Here is an 18,741-nt window from a genome sequence, read left to right on the forward strand (position 1 = left end):
TTATCTCTGAAGAGACAATTTGCATATTTAATTTCCCAGAGGAGCATGCATGGCTTTTAAGTCTCCTTACCCTGGCATGTCAGGCATGTCATTCTCTACAAGGAGAAACATTATCCCTTAGACCAGGATGAATGGAAGTTCCAGGACACATGTGCGACCACTGTTAAAGCTTAACTGGGGACAAGGGACCTCCATTCTGGCACTCAGTGGTGGTCTCAACAGTTAGACCCGTACCGATCCAGCAGTTTTCACCTATTTTAAGGCCCAAACTGGATACATTGTCAAACGATGGATGTAAGCAAAGGCAACCCAATAAATAGAATGTGTATGGCCCTGGAAAAGTTCCCTTATTTCCAATCTTTATACTTCTGGAGACAACTTCTCATTCTCTTGCTAACTATTTCACAGCTCAGGAGGCTTTTTGGGACATGTGCATGGCTACATTATTTTAATACGGTCACAATGGCTCTTCTATCACACCAAGCATTTTATGCTCCTTTTTTTACTTTTACATTTAAGTCTAAATATAAAGTGCTGAAATTTAAAGCCATCAGGGAGAAAAATAATCATAAATTGACCTAGCCCATGAGATAAATTTGCTAAAAAAAAAAAACAGAAGGAAGGGTATTTTTATTTCACGAAATACATGGATGGATTCCTGTAGATAATTCTCTCATCTATGCTTTCAATTTTATATATGAGCTCGGGTTTAGCATTAGCGTTTCTACAGCATGCAGTACATGATCTATGTGTCGTAACAAGTCCAAAGTCATAAAAAAATCATCTTCATTCCTGGAGGTGATCACAATGCCAAAATCCTTATAAAAAAATATATATATATATATCAGCTCTCGGAAATAAAGTCCATTGTTAAGAATGAAAAGAGCGATGAGGGATGATTTATGGGCAGCGGAGGAAAACGCAGGGAACATTTTGCTTGTGATTAATCTGCTAACGATTTCAAAGCCAAAATAACTAAGATGAACCCTTAAAAGGTTAAACAACCAAAACTTTCGAGATTGCCTCTTTGGGAAACTTTTGCAGTAATTAAACATGTGCTGAAGCAGCAAGGTTTGTCGGGACCAGTCTTCTCCTTTTGTTGGCTCCGTCGCTCCCGGACTATTTTTATTATGTTGCATTATGGATTAAATACATTGGGAATATGTTCAGGCTCCGAAATGGCATTACCACATTCTGCTGTAATGAAGCATTAAACGGCTCAGCTGGAGCGCACGACAAAAGCAGCAATTATTTTTCTCAATGTTCTTGAAAGGGAAGATGCCTGGCGCTGTAAATCAATACTGCAAGACGTTCAGCGCCAGCTCTGACAAGCAGCGAGATATATAAATTAAAGGCAACTATTTCAATTATTGCTCATATTAGAAAAGGAAGTCATTATCCGCCTATCTTCTGTATTCCATGATTGCACATCAATCTATCCCCAAGGAGAAGGACGGATATAAAAAGGAGTAAATTAATGTTATTGTCTATTGTCATCTAGATCAGCCAGGCCTAGAAATATGCATCTGGTTGTGCTAAAGGTAGAATTTGCCTGCTGCGATGTACTCAGCCCTGCCATATCAATTATACTTTGAAAGTAAACTTATCCTTCATACTTTTTCTTCCTAAGGAACTATCAAACACATATGCAATAGTTTTCCTTAACCCCCTTAAAGAGGACCTGTCACTTGCTCAAAAAATTGATTTAAATACCTTCTAAAAATCCCTGAGCTTCCCTGATTTTGCCGCTCTTTTCTGTTTTGCTCTGCGTTGCTCCATTACGGAGATATTCACATTTGTTCCTTTTGGAGGCAATATGTGAAATCTCTGCTTACAGTCCAACTGGGTGTCACGAGTGTGTCAGAAGTGACAGACAGTCACCCTGCAGTTGTTTGCAGGAGATCTCTACATTTGGCATTACATACATCTTCTTAAGGCTGTCTCTAGGGCCCAGCGGCTACCTTCCTCTGGATAATTAACACCCTTGCCTGGGTGTATAAATACCTGGTGTGTTTCAGAGGGAGGTGCCAGCGATATTCATTACTACTTGTGAAGACTTTAGTAAGAGCAGTACTTCGACCTCTCTGGACCTTGAGGACATGTGTGCATTTGTCTGGAGTCGTCTAAAGCTAAGCAATTTCCCTCTGTTTGTCCTCCCTTGTTGTCTATAGTGTTTAGTGGAGATTGACTAGTGCTCATCCCCTCTGTTCATTAGCCTAAGCCAAATGTCAGGGAAAGACAAGGCGAGGTACCCATGCGCCGATTGGTGAAGAGCCAATACAGGGATGTTAGGGGACACAGGGTGACGCTAGATCAATCTAGGAGGTCTCCACTTCCTCCCTTTCCCTAGAGTCTGGCTCCCTTTCCCACACCTTGCGTGACACTGGGCTTTTCTTCACAGACTACGCTAAGGGTGTGGGCTTTTACTCTCTGAAACACATCCAATCACAGCTCTGCAGAGTCAAACTGATAGATCAGCTGCCGAGGTGTGATTGGCAGCATCTGGGAAGGAGGGGTGAAAGACCACGCCCCCTGAGAATACTCTGGAGAAATGACCAGTTGGACTGCAAAGCAGAGATTTCACAAGGTGCGCTTTAAAAGCAACAAATGTGCATATTTCAGCAACGGAGCGACACAGCGCAAAACGGAAAAGAGCAGCAGAATCTGGGGGGCTCAGGGATTTTTACAAGCTAGTTAACTCCATTTTTGAGCAAGTGAGAGATCCTTTTAAAGGACATAGAAATTTCTTGTTTTTTCAATTTTTTTTTTCTTCCCCTTCTTCCAAGAGCCATAACTTGTTTTTCCATTAGCATAGTAGTATGAGGGCTGCCTGGACCCACAACTATCGGCGTACAGAAAATTTTTATCCCCATTATAAAATGGAATGCAGCTCACAAATATCGAGGATAAAAGTTCCACCTTCTGTCAATCAGATCCCAGAGGTTGCACCCCACTGATCAATGAATTATCACCTATCCAGTGGATACAGGGAATTTCTAGCACTTTATCATATTAGTAAAAATAATAGCAATTTCCTATTATATGAAGCCTTATGATATCAACAGCGGGAATGTTTAAGAAGTTGGGGACTGCTATGAACGTCATACGAGAGCATTACCTTTTTCTGAAGGACGTTAATTTTTCTCTCTTTGACTTCCAGCATGTCCTTCATGTCTCTGATCTCTCCGGCCAATGTGCCCTTCTCTTCTGTGAGGTCCTGAAGCTGCTTGGTCTTTTTGTTTAAAAATGATTCCTTCTCTTCCAGTCTCAGCCGTAATGCATCCACCTGGCACAGAAAATATATATATATGTTACCGAATATTTCTAAATTCTGACATTTTACCATGGTATGCTACAAAATTCAGGAAATTATTGCTGAAATGATAAAAAGGAAGGATATTTGGATCCATCATGTAAAATAAAAAATATTCAAAAAAAGGATCAAACTATGTTATTTCTAAAAAAAAAACTCACACCGCTAATGGTGTTTGGTCAATTAGATACCAAATACCACATGCAAACCTAATTGTCCACATAGAATTTATTTGGGATTATATGTTTCCATTACATGTTTGAAAAATGCTTCCTCTGGAGTATGGAGACACAGTTCTTGCTTTTGGGTTTAAGGGTATGTGCGCATATGTGAGCAGCAGATTTTTTGGTAGGAAAAACGCAGCGTAAAAGGATCCAATCTAAGTTTTTACGTGCCTTTTTGATGTGTTTTGTGATTTTTCCCATTCGTTTAAATGGGTGAAAAATACTGCAAAAAATGCTGAATCGACAGTTTGCAGATGTAAAAAAAAAAACACTTTGAAGGTTCAATCTGCAAGAAAAATTAACAAGTGTGTGCGTGATATGTTTAGAAGTATTATTCACTCTGCTGGTACTTTCATCAGAGTGCCATTAGAGTGCTATTAGAGTGCCATCAGAGTTTGGCCAGAGTTACATCAGTTTTTCACTTTAAGAAAAAAAAAGTTTCTCCACCTTCTCCTATCTTTCAATGAAAAACGGACAGCACACAGATGGCATCTGGGTGTGGTCCGATTTTTTCACAGACCCACAATCTTTCATTGTCGACATGTGAATGAGCCATTAGCCGGTAAAGAGAACCTGTCACTCGATTCATGCTGCCAAAACCATGGGCAGCATGAATCAGAACCTGGCTACACGATTGCTCTCCTCTGAAAAGCTATGGCGTTTCAAGTAAAACATAGCTTGATGAGCCAGCCAGGTTTTAGGAGGAGAGACCTAAAGTGTTCCATGTCCGGTTTCTCCCCACACTGTCTAGTTGAGTGACAGGTCTCCAGTGTCGGACTGAAGTGCCAAGGGCCCACCAGTAACCAACTCCGGACCCCACTTTTCAGCTACATGCAAATGTGACATTATCCTCAATCACAAATGTATATAACAATGAACTGGGTAGATTGTTAGATGAATAAGTTGCCGCCTTTGTCTGTACCTAGTGATTCAAGTATATAGTGCCAAGTACTGTTCATATAAGAGGGTGGTGGCCCACCGGAGGATTCTCCTGTTCTCCTGTGGGCCAGTCCAAGCCTTGGTCTATCCAATACATGCACATAGGAAGAGATCTGTCAATCACCTGGAATTGATTGGGAAGAAGCCAACAAGGGGACATGTCAGGTCTCTCCCTACTACATGTAATTTCAGAAAAAAACATACCTATCTGTAATCGTCCAACCAGGCATTAATCGAGTGACAGGTTCCCTTTAAATAAGGCTGTAAACCATCCCCTTGATAAGCACTTACAATATTTTATATATATGTATATACATATACACACACACTGTATACATATGTGTATATATTTATTTATACATTTTATGTTATTGAGCAAATTAGTGGACTTTTCCGTCACAAACATACAATTAGAAATCATAACAATAGGTGCCCATTCTTCAGATTATTAAATCCCTGGTAATTACACACTTACAAGTCTGTTTCTTATAATTTCACAGAAATACCGGATAAAGTCTCATTAACCAAAAAAAAAAAAGGAGACTGCACCCACAACAAGCGGTGATATATTAGACTTGCTGGCTTTTATTCAGGTGTTTTGCTTGGATTAAAAAAATGAAAAGGCAGGTGTTATATACCGGTGGTGCCCAGAATGGAGAAGGCTTTTGCAGCGTACTGAGCGGCGAGCTGACGTCTGCTCCCATTACTTTCAAGAATTCTGATGCTTGTTGTTTCAGCGTTCCTTATAAACTTGCCATTGAAGCTAATTCTATGGCATGGAGGAAACCATGACTGCCATTATTGACCTTCCAGGACTGATTTTTTTTTTTTTTTTTCCCTTCTTCCCTCATGCGAGCATGAAAAACGCTGGAGCAAAATTTATAGCGCCATTCATAAAAAGTAGCTGTGGAGTCATTTAGGCTGTTGGATTTGAAGCCGTATAAACATTTTATATTAAAAATGGCTCATTAATTTTCTTTAATGGAGAAAGGGAGGAAAAATAAGAAAAAAAAAAAAAAAGTATAGCGTATGGCACTAGAAAATACGAAAAGTACAGAGACCTGGCTTACTCGACCCTTCAGGTACATACATGAAATATGTGCTTTCTTTGTACACAAGAACACTCTCTCCGACTTTTCACTCAACACCACATAATTTTGGAAGCCTGCGCCTCTTTCCTCCGAGATCTGGCAGCTCAGCTGGTTATAAAAGTTGGCAATCAACTGCAGAAAACAGTAAAATTAGATCTAAGTACCCTCTTTCCCCTTTAGTTTCTAACAAGGACCCCGTGGATTGTTTTTTAACATTCCTCCGCCTGTTTTCCCTTTCGAAATATTTACCGCATTGGGGGCGCAAGGGGTTAATTTGCATACTGTACAGTATCCGTTCCCCCCCCCCGTTCTCGGGAATGAGCTATTCCAGAGTGACAGCTGGTGAAAAGTGACAGAAATGGCCAAATTTACTGTAAATCTTGATTAATCTTAATAATCCCCCAAGCCATAACCAACTGCTTATGCTCAGCTCCAAAAGTGACTTGTGTTACCGAGTTTCCTAACTTGATACAGTATGTGATACTTCACACATGACTTATAGGAATAGGAGGAAATGTGTTCTTAATGCAGCTTACCGCTATCCACAAATAGCAGGATACCGGGCACAGAGCGGTTTCTGTTTTCGAGACAAAGCAGCCGGTATGACAAAACACAATTTACCAGAAATAAAAGACCTCATTAAACCGTTACACATAATAGATAGGGCTAACATGGCAACTACTTAAGCGTTCTTCCCGCTCGCAACAAAGAAAAAAATGCATGTGAATTTGTTGCAAAATTATTATATATATATATTATTATTTTTTTTTTTTTTTTTTTTTTTTTACTAATATTATTATTTTATTTCTTTATTTTATTTTTTTTGTTCCATGCATCAAAATTAAAATGTTTTTCCAGAATTTAAAAAGTCATCCTAAGAGAAGCGAATGTGATAATTAAAAATTAAAAATACCCACTATTAAATTCCTCTGCCCCTACAGTGGTGCTACTAACCGCTACAGCAAATCAATATACACCACAATGCTATTAAAATCAGTGATTGGCTGCAGTGGTCATGTAAATATTGGATCACCAGGTTGTCAGCACTAGGGTAAGGGGGGAGAAGGGAAAGATGAGTATTGGTTATTTATTTATTTTGTTTTTACTTTGTCACATTTACTGTTTTTAGATATATACAGCAGGTGAAATAAGTATTGAACACGTCACCAATTTTCTAAGTGAATATATTTCTAAAGGTGCTATTGACATGAAATTCTCACCAGATATCGGTAATAACCCATCCAATCCACACAAGCAAAAAGAACAGAACATAGATGTCCATAAATTTAGCTATGTGTTATAATGAGAAATGACACAGGGAAAAGGTATTGACTACTTGAAGGAAGAGAAGTGCTAAAAGCCATGGAAAGTCGTGACAGCAGCTGAAATCTATCAGATTATAAAAAGCAGTCCTGCCACTTAGTGAAAAATAATATCAGCTGGTTCAACTGATGGCCTATAACAAGATGTCTCATTACCAAGGTGCCACACAAGAAACATCTCATGATGGGTAAAACAAGTGAGCTGTCTCAAGACCTTTGCAACCTTATTGCTGCAACTGATGACATTGGTTACAGAAGAATTTCTAAACTACTGGAGGTTCCAGTGAGCACTGTTGGGGCCATAATCCGGAAGTGAAAAGAACATCATTTCATCATAAACCGGCCACTACCAGATGCTCCCTGCAATATTTCAGATGGAGGAGTGAAAAGAATTATCAGAAGAGTTGTCCAAGAACCAAGGACCACATGTTGAGACCTACAGAAAAAACATGGAATCAGCAGGTACAATTGTTTCATAGAAAACTATAAGTAATGCACTCAATCTCCATGGCCTGTATGCTTGCTCACCAAGCAAAACTCCATTGCTGAAGAAAAAGCATGTTAAAGCTTGCTCATAAACATTTAGACAAGTCTGTGAAATATTGGAAGTACATAGTCTGGTCAGATGAGAACAAAACTAAACTCTTTGGATACCATAATACACACCATGTTGGGAAGCCAAAAGGCACTGCATATCACCCCAAAAACACCATACCAACAGTGAAGTTTGGAGGTGGAAACATCATGATGTGGGGCTGTTTTTTCAGCATATGGCACTGTCAAACTTCATATAGTTGAAAGATGAATGAACAAATGAAATGAGAGTGAACATTACAGCAAGACAATGATCCCCAACAAAACCAAGGAAACTCTTAATTGGTTTCAGAGAAAAAAATAAAGCTGCTAGAATTGCAAAGCCAATCACCTGACCAGAATCCGATAGAAAATTTATAAAAGGAACTAAAGCTCCGAGTTCATAGAAGGAGCCCACGGGACCTTCAGGATGTGAGGAGTGGTTGTGTGGAAGAATGGGTTAAAATCACACCTGAGCAATGCATGCGACTAGTTTCTCCATATAGAAGGCATCTTGAAGCTGCCATCAAGGCATTTCTATGAAGTATTAAAAACATTTCCGTAAGCGAGTTTAATACTTTTTCCCTGTGTCACTTCTCATTATTATATATAACTCAATTTATGGACATCTATGGCTTGATTTATTTGTCTATATGGATTGGATGAGTTGTTACGGAAACCTGGTGAGAATTTCATGTCAATAACACTTTTAGAACTATATTTACTTAGAAAATTGGTGACGTGTTCAATACTTATTTCACCCGCTACAAGAAATAAAACTTAACATCATGCCCAAGTTGGATCCGATCATCGGGTCACACTCGTCCATGTAAGTCAATGAGTCCGTGGAAACCATCAGACTGCACTTGGATGACATCTGAGTGCAGTCCGATTTTCGTGGACTGACAGAATGGAGAAGATGGAGAAATGTTTTCCTTCATCTTCTCCTCATCAGGACCACACTCTGATCAAACTCCGATCAGACTGTGATTAGCATTATCAGACCGATTCTCTCAGATGAGAGAAAATACGCTGGTGTGACTTTAGCCTTAGAGATGGATATTATCTTCAAGTGCTTGTAAAAACCAGCACTTTTGCAATTTACTGTTTATTAAAATTTGCAACCATCCTTGAGATATTAACACTTTTCTTTTGTTTACAGCTTGTTGCCTAGGAGACTGACCACCGCAGCTGTCTAGCTTGTAAGCACTGTGCTGAATGTGGCCTGGATTTGGAGGTAGCAGCACGCTTCAGTGATCCTGGCCATCTTCAAAACATTATAAGCTCAATAAGAGCATACAAGCACTGTTCTGCTATCTAAAAGCAGTGGTCGGTCTCCAAGGCAACGAGCCGTAAACAAAAGAAAAGTGTTAATATCTCAAGAACGGTTGGAAATTTTAACAAGCAGTAAATTGCAAAAGTGCTTGTCTTTATCTATCCGACAATATCCATCAAACAAGACGGCAATAACCCTTTAATAACCGTAATATCTGTGCAGAAGGACGATAAGCTGAAGCCTATAAGGCAGAGACTTTGTGACTTGCTGTTAAAAGATTCTGGCCACTTTAAAACCGTAAAAGCAATTTCATAAAGCCGTCTTTTATATTTCAACTTTGGCTACCTTAACCGCTAAAAGTTAGAGGCTTAGGTGGACTACTCTCAAATTCACGATTTACTGTAGTCTGAATCCAGCAAATTTCTAAAAACTCATGGGAAATGTAACTCATGTGCTAATACTTAAAAGTTTTTGTTAATAAAACTTCCAACACTGGAGATTACCTCACTAAACTTACCTCAGGAACTTTTATGGTCACCATAAAATTATAGCTGTCATAATATTTTTGACTTACTGCTCAAGGAAGTCAGACATTCCAGCGTAAATTCTACTTAGCAACGGGATAGTGATAAATTATAAAAACGTGAAATAAAAGTTTAGGTGCCAGGACTGCGGGCTTTTGTATTTCACTATATACTGAAAAGTAAATCCAGTCATTGTAGTCCAACTCCTTTCTTCCAACGACCAAATTACTGAGCGGCATTGATGACCTGCCACTTGGAATCAAGTTCTCTTACTTTCGAGAAGACCAAAATGACTGCCAAACTGCAAGTTGCTCCAACAGTTGCCCACAACAAATCCAAAACACTGAAAGTTGCTCCAACAACTCTACAAAACAGAATAGGTCCAGATTTGACACCTATGAAACCAGAAATTAGAGGGAAAAAATATCTCAGGAGCTTTGCGGTAGGTTGCAAAAATGGACCAACTATATAGTGTCCATAGACTTTGTCTGGAGGAAATGTGATGAACATTTAAAAGAATAACTGTTCCTTTAATTTTTATTTCCTAAATCAATAGTACACATGAAAATAAGCAACTTTGTAATATATCTTATCAGAGAAATCGGCTTCTTTCTCCTCCTGGACGCTCTCAATTCAGGAGTAAAATCTGTATTCAGTGAAGACAGATTTCCACATTAATGAGACAGGAGATGATAGCTGGTGCTTATGACTCGCCCCCTGGGCCGTGGGACACTCGGATTCGGGCAGTAGGGGAACGATGGGAGTAGTAGTGGCAACCCGGTTCCGTGGCTCAGGGTGGTCAGGCCAGTGGTAGTCCGTTATGCGCTGATAATTATGTCCGACTACGCCACCCGTGGATTGCGGTTATTAGGAACCGCCGCTGCATGCAGACCACTGGGGCTGATGAGGTGTGCAGCTAGGGTAGTATGACTCCCCACGGGAAGAGTGCAGCCCCAGGGCAGTATAATGGATGGTGGGAGTGATGGTGGTGAGAGTCCCAGTGCCGGTAGTGCTGGAGGCGCGAAGGAGCACACAGACAACAGGTTGCAGTCCAGGGCCTTTACTAAAACAGGTAAACTGACCCATAAACAGTCCCGGCTAGGAGGGGACCTGGATGTCTGAGAGCAATGGGGAAATTGGCCCTGGTCAGGGTGAGGGTGTAGGCCTACCGTGCTTTCTGCGCTCCTTCTGGCTATCTCCTCCTTATAGGGTAACAGCCCACGTTTCCGAGCTTTCCGTGTACTCTCGCCTGTATGGCCTGCGACGTGGGTTCCTTTCTGCTCCCGGCCTGGTACGGCTTTACTGGTCCCTTCTGTTGTGGCAGAGCCTCCAGGTTTCTTAGGCCAAGGAACATACAGTCCCCTGCGGACTGGTTATCTGCTGTGGGATGTGGAATCCTCCCAGCCTCAGACACCAAAGTCTGGTAAATTAAGTCCTTTATCTGCTAAGACAGGCTCACTTCGCCTCTTGTCTCTGGCTTGTGGCTCTCCTCCTGCCACACTTCTGTAGCACCCTGAGGATTCGGCTGCTACAGGGGTATTGCACCTCAACCCAGAGGTGTGATATTCCACTCCCGGGTAAGGATGGAGTGTGGAACTGAGCTAGTAGGCTGCATGCACTACACACATCCCATTTCCGAGGAACAGACCAATGGTACTCCCACTAGAGAAATGTGCAGGTACGACAGTGTCTGTTCCTGGCTGGAGTGGGAGGGGGGTGGAACATCCCAGTAGTGTAGGGGCAGATAGGGGGAGCAGCCTGGGTAAAGCTAGGAGCTCATTGGGTGCTGGTCACCTGAGCTCACACATAGAGGGAGTATATAAGGTGGGAACCATCTTAGATCAGGGTCAGTCAGCCACGGTCAGTCAGTCAGTCAGTTGTCAGTCAGTCAGTCTGTGAGACGTCAGTCTGTCTGAGAGCCTGAGAAGCAGAGCAGAGGAGAAGGAAGAGAGACCCAGAGGCGCAGAGGGGACCCCAAGATCCCAAAATAAGGACAAAAGGGTGAAGGGTCGGCAAAAGGGTACCGGATTCCAAGCTGGCAGAGGCTACAGCACACCTTAGCCAGGAACCGGAGGTCGTGGGCAGGATCTGCCACGACCACCCACTAAATCCACCCGGAAGGCAGACCAAGAATAGGGTCAGGGAACCCAGAGACAAGGGTTTACCAACAAGAGGCCCGAGGGAGCCGGACTTAGGTGGATCCCTGGTGGGAACGGCCAGAAGAAGGGAGAGTCAGAAAGGAGCTCAGGACCACACTCCGGAGTTGCCTGGGAGTTGACCGAGTCCAGGACCTGGTGGACGCAGCACGGCTCGGGTGGTCACTGCTGTACACAGTGACCCGAGCAACACCAGTAAGTAAAACCCTGGAACTGCATTTTATGCCTCTGAGTCTCTTTGCTGCACCTTCACAACCACCATCCTCCACGGCTGACCCCCTGAGGCTATACCCCTCCCGTTGGGGGTTATACTACCCAAAGCTGCACACACACCACCAGCCTCAGCGGACCCTGCTGCAGCGGCGGCCGTAGTGACCGCAAATCAACGGGTGGCGTAGTCGACATAAAAGAACATCTAGTAACATCTATAAGGACTGCCACACACTGAGTTTGACACCCTGGGCACGGACCGGGTCACAGCCACTCGGAGACTACAACCCCCATCTGATCCGGCTCTGGGTATCCCTAACAGCACTGGCCCAGGGGGCGCGTCAACTTTGGCGTAGTCAGCAGGATTACGTGCCCGCAACAACCGGGTACTGCGTGCCTGAAGAAAAGTTCACCGTTACCTCAAAAAGAAGTCTCCCGCCGGTTCCGGAGGGTCCCCGCCAACGGACCCCATCACAGGTCGTTTCCCGCCGGTTGTCCGCCATTTGCAGCTTTTTCCCGCCATCCATGGAGTTTCCCGCCACTGGGAGACGATTCCCGCCATTTCCGAAGATTTCCCGCCTTGGAAGAGCGGACGCCATTATGGGCGTGCCAGAGGGTGGCAAGAGGCCACCTCCCATCGTGGGCCAGGTCGAAGAATGGCGCCAAAAGCGGAAACCGCGCCCACCAACAGAGACTGTGATGCTGGAAGTGTCCATCAGCGTAAGAGAACTGCCCCTGGAACTGACAATCACAAAGTTGCCCCGGGACCACCCTCGATGTGGGCGGAGACAGAACAAGAGAGCAAAGATGGGTGTCGCCTGGAGCAGTCGGGAGAGAGCGCACCCGGAGACAAGACGTCTGGAAGAGAGTCCAGAGAGAGCCTACCCGGAGATGGAGGGAGAGTCAGGCAGCACCGACCCAGTGGTCAGGAGCCTGTTGCAGGTCGCCACTCCAGAAGGCCTGCTGGAGATCCTAGCACAGCTCCCCCGAGACCGGGAGTGTGCACAGACCGCGCTGGAGGGCCTCGCACGGAGGATGGCCCGGGTGCAGCGGGAGACGTTGGCGGAGTGGAGCCGAGAGATGGCCCAGCAGACCGGAACCCGTCAGCGGAGCACGCCGCCCGAGACGAGGAGACAGACCGCCTCTGAGGATGGCGCAGGAGGAATGAAGGCAGGAGACGGCGCCGAGAAGGGAGCTGAACGGACGGAGGCAGGTAAAGGGGACGTCTCTACCCCGAGCCGGGAAACCGCGTGCCTGCCCCAGCTCCCCATCGCAGAGCCCGAAATTCCCCCTGCCGTGCCCGTCGCTGCATCGTCACCGCCGCCGACTAGGCATCAACCGGAAACCGCGGCCGCGACCCCTGTGACGTCACACGCCTCGACCTCGAGCGTGGCCAAGCAGGAAATACCACCGGCCTGGTCGCAAGGCCTAGTACACCCGGGCGCCGCCATTCCAACAGCGCCCCCTACCTCCGCGGAGCCACCGGCCTGGCCGCAGGGCCGAGTAACCACGGGCGCCGCCGTTCTTACGGTGCCCTTTTCCTTTAGCATGCCCCAAGCCTGGTCGCAAGGCCTGGTCAACCCGGGCGCCGCTACTACCACAGCGCCCATAGCACCTAAAGTACCGCACCTGGGTGAGGACCTGTTCGCCCAGCATACGTGCCCGGATGGGCAGCCCTTCATATGGCCACCGGAGTTTCACCATCCCCGACTCCGGAAAGAGAGACCCCTAGATGAACCCCTGATTCCGGTTCCGAAGCCCGCAAGGAGGACCTCGCCCCCGCTGGAGGAGGCACAGTTCGAGTGGGACCCCACTGGAGAAGACCTCATGGGGTTCACTCAGGAGACTCGGGCGGCCGCAGCGGAGCGTGCAGAGTGCTGCCGGCAGCAGCTCGAGGTCTTCGAGAGGGAGCGGAGAGAGAGGCGGGTCCGGGAACAGCAAATGCAGATAAGGAGCGCGGAGCAGAAGAGCCGGACCCGGAGGAACCCCCGTGCAGCCCACGGTCCCCGTGCCACCGGGACTGTAATTAAATTCCAACTGCAGCAAGGTTGGGGTTTCATCAGGGATCATCACACCCCCGGCGACGTCTTTGTCACCCGCAGAGACGTAGAAAGCCATCTGCCGGAGGGACACAGAGGTCGTGACCTGTATGTAGGGGACGAGGTCACCTTCACCCGGCACAAGTGTGCCAAAGGACCCTACGCCCTCCATGTGCATCGCCTGACGGAGGAGGAGCTGCGGTGTGAGGAGGAGCAAGAGGACCCGGACGGGTCTGAAACAGAAACTGAATCCAAAGAAAGAGCAGGAGGACGCCGTCGTTGAGTACGGTAGAGAAGAGACTGTATATAGTTGCCCGTAGGGGTACCAAAAAAAAAAAAAAAAACTGTTGCTGCTTAAAATATGTTCCCCGTTGGGACAAAAGAGTGAACTGTACCCGTGTGTCCCCATCCCTTAACAGGCTGAGGACTGTGAACAGCCGTCCTTAATCCCACTGGTCGAGGACTGAGAGCGGCCATATCCCATTTGTATATAGTTGCGCTTCCTAAAGCGCCCTCTACCGGTTTTATAGGAAACTGTTTTCTTCCAAGAGAGACTGTCGCACTTTACCCGGTCACAAGTTGCACCGTGGCCGGAGGAACAAGAATGTTTCTAATGAGGAGTTTTATATGAAAAGTTTTATGATATATATATATTGTTTTATATGTTTATGATGTTTATGAAAAAAAAAAAAATTGTATGTTTTTGGATGTTTTGTTATTTTACAGCCCGAGGGCGTGCTGTGATTTACCAGGGGGGAATGTAGCACCCTGAGGATTCGGCTGCTACAGGGGTATTGCACCTCAACCCAGAGGTGTGATATTCCACTCCCGGGTAAGGATGGAGTGTGGAACTGAGCTAGTAGGCTGCATGCACTACACACATCCCATTTCCGAGGAACAGACCAATGGTACTCCCACTAGAGAAATGTGCAGGTACGACAGTGTCTGTTCCTGGCTGGAGTGGGAGGGGGGTGGAACATCCCAGTAGTGTAGGGGCAGATAGGGGGAGCAGCCTGGGTAAAGCTAGGAGCTCATTGGGTGCTGGTCACCTGAGCTCACACATAGAGGGAGTATATAAGGTGGGAACCACCTTAGATCAGGGTCAGTCAGCCACGGCCAGTCAGTCAGTTGTCAGTCAGTCAGTCTGTGAGACGTCAGTCTGTCTGAGAGCCTGAGAAGCAGAGCAGAGGAGAAGGAAGAGAGACCCAGAGGCGCAGAGGGGACCCCAAGATCCCAAAATAAGGACAAAAGGGTGAAGGGTCGGCAAAAGGGTACCGGATCCCAAGCTGGCAGAGGCTACAGCACACCTTAGCCAGGAACCGGAGGTCGTGGGCAGGATCTGCCACGACCACCCACTAAATCCACCCAGAAGGCAGACCAAGAATAGGGTCAGGGAACCCAGAGACAAGGGTTTACCAACAAGAGGCCCGAGGGAGCCGGACTTAGGTGGATCCCTGGTGGGAACGGCCAGAAGAAGGGAGAGTCAGAAAGGAGCTCAGGACCACACTCCGGAGTTGCCTGGGAGTTGACCGAGTCCAGGACCTGGTGGACGCAGCACGGCTCGGGTGGTCACTGCTGTACACAGTGACCCGAGCAACACCAGTAAGTAAAACCCTGGAACTGCATTTTATGCCTCTGAGTCTCTTTGCTGCACCTTCACAACCACCATCCTCCACGGCTGACCCCCTGAGGCTATACCCCTCCCGTTGGGGGTTATACTACCCAAAGCTGCACACACACCACCAGCCTCAGCGGACCCTGCTGCAGCGGCGGCCGTAGTGACCGCAAATCAACGGGTGGCGTAGTCGACATAAAAGAACATCTAGTAACATCTATAAGGACTGCCACACACTGAGTTTGACACCCTGGGCACGGACCGGGTCACAGCCACTCGGAGACTACAACCCCCATCTGATCCGGCTCCGGGTATCCCTAACAGCACTGGCCCAGGGGGAGCGTCACTTCCTCTTAGGTGCGATACAACTTTCTGTCCCTGCTCTGCTCCGGGACACGTCTCAGTACTGAGACAGGTCATCCAGTTCTCTCTAACCCTGCCCCCAGCACCAGCTTTTATAGGGGCAGCCTGCTCCCCCTACTGGCCTGAGACAGGAGGTACTGCATGCTAATGTTCCCCTGACTAGAGAACCTCCCACTTGGTCTCAGACACAGCTTTATTACATTTTGTGGCATCCAGGCCAGGGTGACACATTCCCCCCTAGTAAAATTTAGTACTCCGGGACTAAACAATAAACAAGGATTATATGCATGACCATAAAACATTAACAGACAGACGACGCACAGATTGAGTTCTTAAGGTCACAGTGTGGTCTGTGACCGGGTGTCCATATCACCAACACAACGGGGAGCCTTAACCAGGTGGGGGTCTGTCCTACCCCAAGTCTTTTACAGTCTTAGTTCATTCCTGGGTTAGGCTCCGAACGCAGTCCATACAAGGTCCCGGTTATAAAAAGTCCATAACCTTTGAGTCCTTACGGTAACTGCAAGAAACTGAAACACGCTATTAATAATCACGCAGGTAACTTGGCAAACATTTCAACATTTGGTAACAGGGTTATTTACAGTTCTAGTGCACCCTATATTCTCCAGCGAGCGGGTATCTGCCCCTTTGTGCTCCTGGTTGATCTCCTTAACCCACTGTCTGGTGGTGGACCGACTTGGCTATCCCCACTAGCGTTAGGGGTACAGCTACCAGCTGGGTGTACAGGTAGGGCAGGCAGCTGTCTGCGGGTTCTTTGGCTTACTGCAGGCATGGTAGGCTCACTGTCAGCAGAGGGTTGACTCTCCTGGGCTGCTGGTACAGGCTCTTCTGCCTCTGGAACTGCTTGCTCCTCTTCACCTTCCGGCTCTGGTGCAGGTTGTTGCGCAGTCGGTTGCAGGAAATGCAGGACGGGTACCACTATGGCATCGTTTATCCGAGTCCAGGACTGAGGGAACTCTCCGAGAACGGTGCTGATCATTTCTTCCTTGTCCTCTGCGGGTTCACGGTCACTTTGATCCTCTTCTGCACTACGGAGTTGCTCGGGGCATCTTTTGAGGTGGTCCCTGGAGACGGTACTAGTGGTTTCTCCTCCGTCCTTGGTGATCAAGCACACATTCGGGTTGTCGTGATCAGACTGCAGTATGGTGTAGGGTTCCCTTTCCCACTGGTCGTCCAACTTGTGAAGCCTTCTCTTTCGCTTCAGGACCTGCTCACCAGGTTCTAGGGGACCAGCAGGGGCGTGTTGGTTGAAGAGTTTTTCTTGCCTCTCTCTCAACGGGGCCAGGCTCTTCTCCACACTCTCCTGTACCTTCTTGTACTGCAGTTGCCTTTCCGTATCCCAGTCCGCATCCGGGGAGGTGTCCTCAGGTGTTAGGACTCCCATCTCCAGGTCTACGGGCAGCTTACCTGGTCTGGCTCGCATCAGGTAAGCCGGGGTGCAGTTTGTAGCATTCATCGGGATATGATTGCATAAGTCTATCAGATCCGGCAGTTTTTCTGGCCACATGCTGCGTTCTTCCAGGGGTAACGTCTTCAGGAGATCAATGACTATATTGTTCATTTTCTCACACATCCCGTTGGTTTGTGGGTGGTAAGGCGTTGTCCGAATCTTCTTACAGCCATAGAGGTTGCAGAATTCTTGGAAGATTTCAGCTTCGAACGCTGGACCCTGGTCTGTCAGGACCTGTTCCGGATACCCGTGTGGACGGCAGAAGTATTGCTGGAAGGCTCTGGCCGCCGTTTGGGCTGTCAAATCTTTCACCGGGACCACCACTAGAAAACGGGAATAGTGGTCCACGATTGTCAGGGCGTAGATGTATCCTGACCGGCTTGGAGCCAATTTGACGTGGTCCAGAGCTACCAGCTCAAGAGGCTGAGTGGTGACGATGGGCCTCAAGGGTGTCTTCTGGCTGGCACGGTCCTTCCTCCTTAGGTGACAAGGGCCACAGTCTCTGCACCACTTCTCTACAGCACCTCTCATGCCGACCCAAAAGAACCGTCCTCTTAGCAGGAACTCCAGTTTCTTCCAACCGAAGTGCCCCGCTCTGTCATGGTAAGCCCCCAGGACCATAGCTGCATCCCGCCTTGGAACCACGACTTGCCAGGTCAGCTCGTGCGTCCGGTGGTTGACAATCCTCCTGCACAGCTTGCCTTCGTAGAGGAACAGCTTGCTCTTCTCCTTCCATAGCTGCTTGGCTTCCTCTGGAGCATCCGGATCCATGCGGGCATCTTCCTGGGTCAGCAGATCTTTCACCAGGCGGACTGCAGGGTCACTATATTGGGTCTCGGCCCAGCTGTGGTGAGGTAGGGGATTGATCATCACGGTTGTTAGATCCTCCTCCTTCACGCGGTGGGAGTATTGAGCGGCTCCATACCAGTGAAACAAGGGGAGTTCTACCTCCTCCAGCTCTTCTGGGTCTTCGTCACCTTCAGGTAAGTGAGGCATTCTCGATAGGGCGTCAGCGTTGGCATTGGTTTTGCCTGCCCGGTACTTGATCACGAAGTCATAATTGGAGAGACGGGCCATCCACCGCTGTTACAGGGCACCAAGTCTTGCATTGTCTAGGTGTGTTAACGGGTTGTTGTCCGTGTACACCCTGAACTTTGCGGAGGCCAGGTAATGTTTGAAGCGTTCCGTCACGGCCCACACCACCGCCAAGAATTCTAGCTTGAAAGAGCTGTAATTCTCCGGGTTCCTCTCGGTGGGCCTCAGCTTCCGGCTGGCGTACGCGATCACCCTTTCTCTGCCCTGTTGGTTTTGGGACAGTAGGGTTCCCAGTCCCACATTACTGGCGTCTATGTGAAGGATAAAAGGCTGGCCATAATCAGGGTAGGGCAGGATCTCATCTCCTGTGAGGGCCATCTTCAACTGGCGGAAGGACTCCTCTTCTGGTTTATCCCACTTGAAGGGTGGTTTTTGGCTTCTGGACTTAGACTGTCCTATCAGGAGGTCCTGCATAGGAGCTGCCATCTTAGTGAACCCGGGGATGAACCTTCGGTAGTAGCCTACCAACCCGAGGAATTGCCTCACTTCCTTGATGTTCGAGGGGCTTGGCCAGCTCTTGATTGCCGTGA

General features: G+C 47.1%; 1 protein-coding gene across 7 annotated transcripts in view; it reads right to left on the reverse strand.

The window, feature by feature from the left end:
* The window catches only part of ERC2 (ELKS/RAB6-interacting/CAST family member 2), a 1,561,275-nt gene that overhangs the window by 1,122,266 nt on the left and 420,268 nt on the right, over nt 1-18,741 (reverse strand). For all 7 annotated transcript variants that reach the window (XM_073644598.1, XM_073644595.1, XM_073644592.1 and 4 more), the window contains one exon: nt 3,119-3,286. In XM_073644598.1, the coding sequence (XP_073500699.1) occupies nt 3,119-3,286 (168 nt within the window). The remainder of the gene's footprint in view (nt 1-3,118; nt 3,287-18,741) is intronic.

This window comes from Phyllobates terribilis, unplaced genomic scaffold (assembly GCF_046119375.1).
Source record: "Phyllobates terribilis strain yellow unplaced genomic scaffold, ASM4611937v1 Scaffold_8__6_contigs__length_399053987, whole genome shotgun sequence".
In the NCBI taxonomy this organism is placed as follows: domain Eukaryota; kingdom Metazoa; phylum Chordata; class Amphibia; order Anura; family Dendrobatidae; genus Phyllobates; species Phyllobates terribilis.